Below are 7,714 nucleotides of genomic sequence, written 5' to 3'. Positions count from 1 at the left end.
GGCTGGACGCGACCACAGCTTCGCCATCACGGCCGACGGCGCCGTCTGGAGTTGGGGCAATGGAGACTGGGGCAAGCTGGGCCACGGCGGCGAGCAGAACAAGCTGCTGCCCAAGAAGATCGAGGCCTTTGCTGGCCAGCGCGTCGTCGCTGTGGCGGCTGGACGCGACCACAGCTTCGCCATCACGGCCGACGGCGCCGTCTGGAGCTGGGGCGACGGATACCAAGGCCGGTTGGGCCACGGCGACACGCAAAGCCAGCTACTGCCCAAGAAGGTCGAGGCCTTTGCTGGCCGGCGCGTCGTCGCTGTGGCGGCTGGAAGCGCGCACAGCCTCGCCCTCACCGCCGACGGCGCCTTCTTTACCTGGGGCAAAGGCGACGACGGCTGCCTAGGACACGGTGAGGATTTGTCGGATCAGCTGCTACCAAAGAAGATCGAGGCGCAAGTGGGCGCGGTGACTGAGTGAGAGGTCTCACGCCGCGCCGGATTCCTGGATGCACGCGTGAGACCGCTGCTCGTGTCACGTGCGCGCGGCGCGGTGCCACGTGCATCCAGGTGGGGGGCGGGAAGATATATTTTGCAACGACGGGTTTGCAGGTCTTGGTGCGTGGCGGGGTGCATATGGGCATGCGTACGGGAGAAGCGGGAGAGCAGATGCATTTGTTTTACATAACCTCTTGCCGCCTTTCGCCAGCTCCGCGACTACTCACCAGGGTTTCGGCCATGACGGAGTCGCTCTTATCGCGCTTCGACTCGCTGGCCCTGACGGAGAACGATCTCGTCGTCATCGTCGGGCTGGAGTTCTCACGGCAGCACAACTTTGAGCCCGCACGAGTGCTCGACAGCAGTGGCGAACGGCTCAAGGTGCAGCTGCTGCATGGCAGCCGGAAAGGCCTCTCGATCCGGCGCGGAAACCTGCTCAAGATGAGCCGCGCGCAGGACCGCACCGCCCTCCTGACTCGCATTGTGTGGGAGCGGCAGCTCGAGCTCCGCGTCGCACGGGCCTTCCTGGTTGAAAAGTTCCACGGCGAGGAGGGGCTCGCGCTCGAGGTGGCCAAACACTTTTCGCCGCGCGAGACGCTCGCCCTCACCTCCGGCTACTCGCTCGGGAGGATGGTGCCAGAGTGGAGCGCCGTCGGCATCGAGCGAGGCGGGCTCGTCTGGCGGCCTCTCCACGGCCGCGCGCCTGGAGGGCCTCGCGTGCACGGCGCGGACCGGGTCGCAGACGGTATCGTGCGGATCGACTGCGCAGTGGTGAGCGTCGGCGCTGGCCGCTTCGTCGTCGCCGGAGGTTGCGACGACCACCCGGGCCGCACGTCGCGCTTCTTCGCGTCGGCGTTCGAGTACGACGCCATCGCGCGGGCCGCGGCGCCGCTGCCTGCGATGCCGACGGCGCGGCACGGGTGCGGCGGCGCGCACATCGATGGCAAGGTGTACATCGTGGGAGGGACGTACGTGCAGCCGGACGGCGCGGCAGACGCAGTGGTGCTCGACCTGGGCGCGAGGGGGGGCGGGTGGCAGCCCCTCGAGGATCTTCCCCCTCGGGCGGGCGGCGGCCCTTCCTCGGGCGGCCAACTCGAGGAACCTTCCAGGAACCTTCTAGGAGCCTTCTCCTAGGCGGGCGGCGGCCCTTCCTCGGGCGGCCAACTCGAGGAACCTTCTAGGAACCTTCTAGGAGCCTTCTCCTAGGCGGGCGGCGGCCCTTCCTCGGGCGGCCAACTCGAGGAACCTTCTAGGAACCTTCTAGGAGCCTTCTCCTAGGCGGGCGGCGGCCCTTCCTCGGACGGCCAACTCGAGGAACCTTCTAGGAACCTTCTAGGAGCCTTCTCCTAGGCGGGCGGCGGTCCTTCCTCGGGCGGCCAACTCGCCTTCGCGCCGGTCGCGGCGGTGTGGGGCCGGCTGGTCCTTCTGGCGCCCGTGGACAGTTTCTCTTCACACCTCGAGCTGTGAACAGGTGTGGGGCCGGCTGGTCGTTCTGGCGCGCACCACTACCCCTGGGGGCGTGCACGAGTCGGAGGGTGCCGTCCTGCAGGTGTGAACAGCGTCTCTTCACACCTCTTGCTGTGAACAGTGCACGAGTCGGAGGAGGGTGCCGTCCTGTGGGCGTACAACACGCTGCGGCCGGAGTGCGGCTGGAGGGCCGCCACACACCTAGATGCGGGACACACGGGCCTCTGCAGCCGAGAGAGTGCGGGACACACGGGCCTCTGCAGCCGAGAGAGTGCGGGACACACGGGCCTCTGCAGCCGAGAGAGTGCGGGACACACGGGCCTCTGCAGCCGAGAGAGTGCGGGACACACGGGCCTCTGCAGCCGAGAGAGTGCGGGACACACGGGCCTCTGCAGCCGAGAGAGTGCGGGACACACGGGCCTCTGCAGCCGAGAGAGTGCGGGACACACGGGCCTCTGCAGCCGAGAGAGTGCGGGACACACGGGCCTCTGCAGCCGAGAGAGTGCGGGACACACGGGCCTCTGCAGCCGAGAGAGTGCGGGACACACGGGCCTCTGCAGCCGAGAGAGTGCGGGACACACGGGCCTCTGCAGCCGAGAGAGTGCGGGACACACGGGCCTCTGCAGCCGAGAGAGTGCGGGACACACGGGCCTCTGCAGCCGAGAGAGTGCGGGACACACGGGCCTCTGCAGCCGAGAGAGTGCGGGACACACGGGCCTCTGCAGCCGAGAGAGTGCGGGACACACGGGCCTCTGCAGCCGAGAGAGTGCGGGACACACGGGCCTCTGCAGCCGAGAGAGTGCGGGACACACGGGCCTCCTCCTCCTCCTCCTCCTCCCTCTCCTCCTCCTCCTCCTCCTCCTCCTCCTCCTCCTCCTCCTCCTCCTCCTCCGCCGCCGCCTCCTCCTCCGCCTCCTCCGCCTCCGCCTCCGCCTCCTCCACACCTCCTTCCCTTACCCTTACCCGCCCTGCTCGTTGCACCAGGCCGTCAAGACGAGCCGCACCCCACCCTCGAGCCTTCTAGGAACCTTCTAGGAACCTTCTCCTAGGCCGTCAAGACGAGCCGCACCCCACCCTCGAGCCGAGCGACGTCTGACCTGTGCCCCGCCGAGCTCGGCGTGAGCGCGCACGGGGCGGTCGAGCGGAGGCAGGTGTGGGAGCCGTCGAGGAACCTTCTAGGAACCTTCTAGGAACCGTCTCCTAGGCGGTCGAGTGGGGGCAGCACCTCCTCGTTTCGTCGGGCCGCCCGGCGCGCGCGCCAGGCTACACAGGCGCGACGGAAGCCAGGGGGGGGGGGGGGAGGCAGCACGCAGTCGGGTCTGAGAGGAGTCAGCTCGCCCAATGGCCTCCGTCATGTCAGGCGTCGCCCCGCGCATTGCGGCGCTGCCGTGCCGCGTGAGCTGCTTCCGCTTCCTGCTGCCGCCGGACGAGCCAGGCAAGTGGGCGCTGTTCACAGCAAGAGGTGTGAAGAGACGCTGTTCACACCTGCCGGACGAGCCAGGCAAGTGGGCGTTCCAGCAGCAGCACGGCGAGGGCTTCTCGATCACGAACGTGCCGCTGTGGACCGTTGGCGAGTGGAGCAGCCTTGATTATTAATTAATTAATTAATTAATATTAATTAGGTGCCGCTGTGGACCGTTGGCGAGTGGAGCAGCCTGGGAGAGGTGAGCTCGGCGGGTCGCGTCGGCGCGGACCTCTCCGTCGTGCAACGGCAGGTGTGAACAGCGTCTCTTCACACGCCTTGCTGTGAACAGGCGCGGACCTCTCCGTCGTGCAGGGCAGGCTCTACATCTCTGGCGGGGTGGACGAGGGTCGTGGCGGCGTTTTCCACGGACGGCGCGCTGGGAGGGCGTGGACGCCTCTTCACACCCTCCTGCTGTGAACAGGACGTTTCGACGGCTCGACGGCGCGCTGGGAGGGCCGGTACGAGGACCTGCCGCCGCCGCTCGACACTAGGGGTCTGCTGGCTCGGGTGGCGCGAGAGGGGGAGGCCGCCTCGGCCGGCCCGGCGCCGCCCGTCGAGTACGCGGCGAAGCTGCTGGCGGACCCAGACGCGAGGCGCAACCCTCCCCCCCCCCCCCCTTCCCCATTCCCCCCCCCCCCTTTCCTACTCCCTTAAACCCCCCCCCCCCTTCCCACTCCCTTACCCCCCCCCCCCACCACCACCACCACCCTCCACACGAGCGCACACACGCACACACGCGCGCGCGCACAGCCCGCACACACCGGACCGGCCCTTGCACTCTCACCGCCGCGGTGGTTCCTCTTCTCTCAATCTCACGGAGCCCCTTCGCCCGTCTCGGGGACGTGGAGCTGCGGAGGGGGAGGGGGAGAGCCCCGCACTGCTGCGTGTGGAGACGTTTGCACGGCCTCACCTCCCCCTTAGGCGCAGCGCTGCCGCCGCGTCCGACTCAACGGAGCAGCGCGTGCGGTACGAGTCCTCCTTACACGTGCGCTCGCTCGCGCTCGACGAGCCCCACCTGTGAACAGCGTCTCTCTTCACACCCCTTGCTGTGAGCAGGTGCGCTCGCTCGCGCTCGACGAGCCCCACGTGCAGCGACTCCTCTCGCGGCTGCCCGCGTGCACGCTCACCGCCGCCAAGGGCGAGGGCGGCCGATCCGGCTGGCGCACCGTGGACAGCCTCGCGCTGCCGACAGCGATGCATGCGCATTCGGCCATCACCGTCCCGCTGCTACCGAGCGGTGGCTCGCCAGCCGCGGAAGGGGCGTCACCGTCAAGGCGTTAATGTGTCACCTGTCAACAACATGCGTGGACCTCAGGGCACAGGGGTCAGTAATAGAGTAACGACTACAATAAAAACATGTGGAGGGGGGGGGCGCGCATGCGCAGCACACTCAGGCGAGGGGCTTCACACAGCACACAGTGCACACTCCACGCCGCGGCACGCGTGCACAAGACACACATCGCAAATAAAGCACCGGACCGACGCACCGACCCGAATCGGCACAAAACTAAAACGGCGCGCAGTGCGCGCAGCTACTACCCTGCCTGCAGAGGCGGGTGCTCCTCGGGTCCTCCGCCCCTCGAAAGACGACCGACGCGCCAGGGCGTGCTCAATCGTCAGCGCGTGGCGCACTCAATAATATAGCGGCAATACAGAATTACTTAGTTGAATGGTCAATAAACAGCCGCCCTCCTCGCTTGCAAGTGTGCAGCGACGCCGAGTGGCCATCTTCCGAGTCGCCTCAGGTCGCTTCAATTTGCACGCACGCGCCTGGTGTCAGCCCAGCGGTCATGCAGCGCGGCGACGCGTTCTGGACCCGCCCGAAGCAGGCATCGCCATGTCTATCTCCAGCCCTTTGAGAGCGCGAGGCGTCGCTGCCCCAGCCTTGCTGAGCTTGGAACGCGCTGGGCTGCGGCTTCGAGTTGGTGCAGTTTGCGAAGGCTGCGATGGCTTCGTTGGGGAGGCCGTGGCGGGTTGCCGCTGGCACAGATAGAGGAAAGAGGAGATGGCCAGACCAAGCGCGATGGCGGCCAGTGCGACCGCTCTCGTATTCGAGTCCGCCTCCTCCTGCTCCGCGAACGGCCACATGCCCCAGGACTGGGGCCGGCGGAGAGGCAGCCCAACCGGTAAAGCTTTGGATGTTTTCTTTTTTGTGAAAAAGAAAGAAAGCGCGGGCCCTCAGCGGAGCTGGGAATAGGACCGCCGCAAGCGGCGTGGCGTGGAGCGGTTGAGCATCCCTCCGGGGGCCCCTCTGCGCCGTGGATGTTTTCTTTTTTCTTTTCGATGTTAAGGGTTACGAGCGTCACTCAGCGTATGCAGCTCCAGCGTGTAGCCAGCTGCATCACGAACGGCAGCACGCAGTCCACCGTCACACACGACGCAGCGCACGCGACACCTCCACCTTCTTGGGCAGCAGCTGGTCCGACAGGTCCTCTCCGTGGCCAGGCAGCCGTCGGCACCCTTGCCCCAGGTAAAAACGGCGCCGTCGGCGGTGAGGGCGATGCTGTGGTGCTCATGGGCCGACACAGCGACGACGCGCTGGCCAAAGGCTTCGATCTTCTTTGGCAGCAGCAGGTGCCGATTGTCGCCGTGGCCCAGCTTGCCATGGCCTCCATTGCCCCAGCTCCAGACGGCGCCGTCAGCGGTGAGGGCGAGGCTGTGCCCGCTTCCAGCCGACACAGCGACGACGCGCTGGCCAGCAAAAGCCTCGATCTTCTTGGGCAGCAGCTGGCGCTGCTCGTCGCCGTGGCCCAGCTTGCCCCAGCCTCCAAAGCCCCAGCTCCACACAGCGCCGTCGGCGATGATGGCGAGGCTGTGCGTGTCTACAGCCGACACGGCGACGACGCGCTGGCCAGCAAAGGCCTCGACCTTCTTCGGTTGCCACTGGTGCCCCTCATCGCCGTGGCCCAGCCGGCCGTAGCCTCCGCGGCCCCAGCTCCAGACAGCTCCGTCGGCAGCGAGGGTCAGACTGTGCGCATCTCCAGCCCACACGCTCACAGCGCGCTCGCCACCCAGCGTCGACGGGAGGCGGGTCGGCGTGTTGAGCCGCGTCACGCCCTCGCCGTGACCGAGGAGGCCTGGGGCCCCCTCGCCGCCGCACGACGAGAGCCGCCCCTCGGCGTCGATGAAGAGGCTGTGCTGCATGCCTGCCGCCGCCCTCGTCGGCAGGTTGGACTCGCGCAGCAGCGCAGAATAGCACAGCCACCTCACGGCGCAGCTCTCGCCCTCCGGCTGCGCCGGCAGCTCGAAGCCGCGCTCTTGCGCCCACAAGCGGATGCTCTCTACCGCGAGCGAGGCGTGGAAGAGCAGCGAGACGGCCGCGACGCGAGCGATGTCGAGGGGGCCGCCGAGGCGAGAGATGGCGCGCACGAGGAGCTCCGTGGGGAGGTCGAGCAGGCGGGCGGGCGGCGGCGCGTTTGGCGAGGGAGCGGCGGTGGAGGAGGGGGCGAGGCGGCGCGGGGCAGACATCGCGAGAAAGAAAAATCTCTGGTTTCTTTCTTTCTTTCTCTCTGTAGACTCCCCAGGGTGGGCGACGGCTAGCGCATCACACTCTCCTCTCCTTAAAATCCCTGTGTGGTGGCGGCGTGCCGTTCTCCCATCCCTCCCTTGCCTTGTGTGTTTTGTTTCTTTTCTTCGTGCCAGTGCGCGCCAGTCCCGTGCCCAGTGTCGTGCGAGGGAGTTTTGAGGTAAGATTCTTTTCTTTCTTTCTCTCTCGAAAATTCTTTCTCTCTATCCGTTAGTCGGACGTCGCCGCGGCTCGCCTCTGCCGCGGCGGCTGCTGCGCGCACCCGGCGGCGCCGCTCTCTCGCGAGACGGCTGGCGACGCGGCTCGCCGCCGACGTACGGTGCGCTCGTACGACGGTCCGCAGCGTGGCGTGCGCGGCGCTGCGCGCAGCTCTGCGAGCGCTTCTGCGCCTGCACTGCCTGTCTCTGTTGCTGCTGGTGGTGGTGGTGCTGCTGCTGCTGGTGCAGATGCTGCTGCTGGCGCGGCGCGGCTCTGCGACTGGGCTCGACGCGCGCGTCGCGAGCGTCTGACGCGGCGGGCGGCGTCGGGCAGGTGCGCTTCTCTCTCGGGTGGTGGTGGTGGTGGTGGTGCTGCTGCTGCTGGTGGTGCAGATGCTGCTGCTGGTGCGGCGCGGCTCTCCGACGCGACTCGATGCGCGCGTCGCGGCTATCTGACGCGGCGGGCGGCGTCGCGGGCGGCAGCGGTGGCGGCTCGCGGGTGGAGGTGGAGGCTGGAGGCTGTGGTGGGTCTTTGAGTTTACTTCATGATGTACTACGAGGACTAGTGATGCTGCT

At 67.4% G+C, this 7,714-nt stretch overlaps 3 protein-coding genes across 3 annotated transcripts; all 3 read left to right on the top strand.

Annotated features, from left to right (window-relative positions):
• Positions 1-621: 621 nt before the first annotated feature.
• EMIHUDRAFT_248062 (hypothetical protein) lies at positions 622-1,617 on the top strand (the record flags this gene model as incomplete). The annotated part of the gene is made up of 1 exon (XM_005763585.1): positions 622-1,617. One exon carries the CDS (start codon positions 622-624, stop codon positions 1,615-1,617), a length of 996 nt encoding a protein of 331 aa, XP_005763642.1.
• A 763-nt stretch (positions 1,618-2,380) lies between these two features.
• Positions 2,381-2,758, top strand: EMIHUDRAFT_48184 (hypothetical protein; the record flags this gene model as incomplete). Its single annotated transcript, XM_005763584.1, has 1 exon — positions 2,381-2,758. A coding segment is annotated over one exon (378 nt), but the record flags the coding sequence as incomplete, so codon positions are not given.
• A 533-nt stretch (positions 2,759-3,291) lies between these two features.
• On the top strand, positions 3,292-4,696 carry EMIHUDRAFT_248061 (hypothetical protein; the record flags this gene model as incomplete). The annotated part of the gene is made up of 7 exons (XM_005763583.1): positions 3,292-3,412; positions 3,452-3,516; positions 3,597-3,627; positions 3,705-3,761; positions 3,837-3,873; positions 4,337-4,400; positions 4,472-4,696. 7 exons carry the CDS (start codon positions 3,292-3,294, stop codon positions 4,694-4,696), a joined length of 600 nt encoding a protein of 199 aa, XP_005763640.1.
• Positions 4,697-7,714: the final 3,018 nt, after the last annotated feature.

This window comes from Emiliania huxleyi, assembly GCF_000372725.1.
Source record: "Emiliania huxleyi CCMP1516 unplaced genomic scaffold EMIHUscaffold_628, whole genome shotgun sequence".
Lineage (NCBI taxonomy): Eukaryota > Haptophyta > Isochrysidales > Noelaerhabdaceae > Emiliania > Emiliania huxleyi.
Note: the sequence above shows the minus strand (reverse complement) of the source record. Positions and strands in the feature narration are given on the sequence as shown.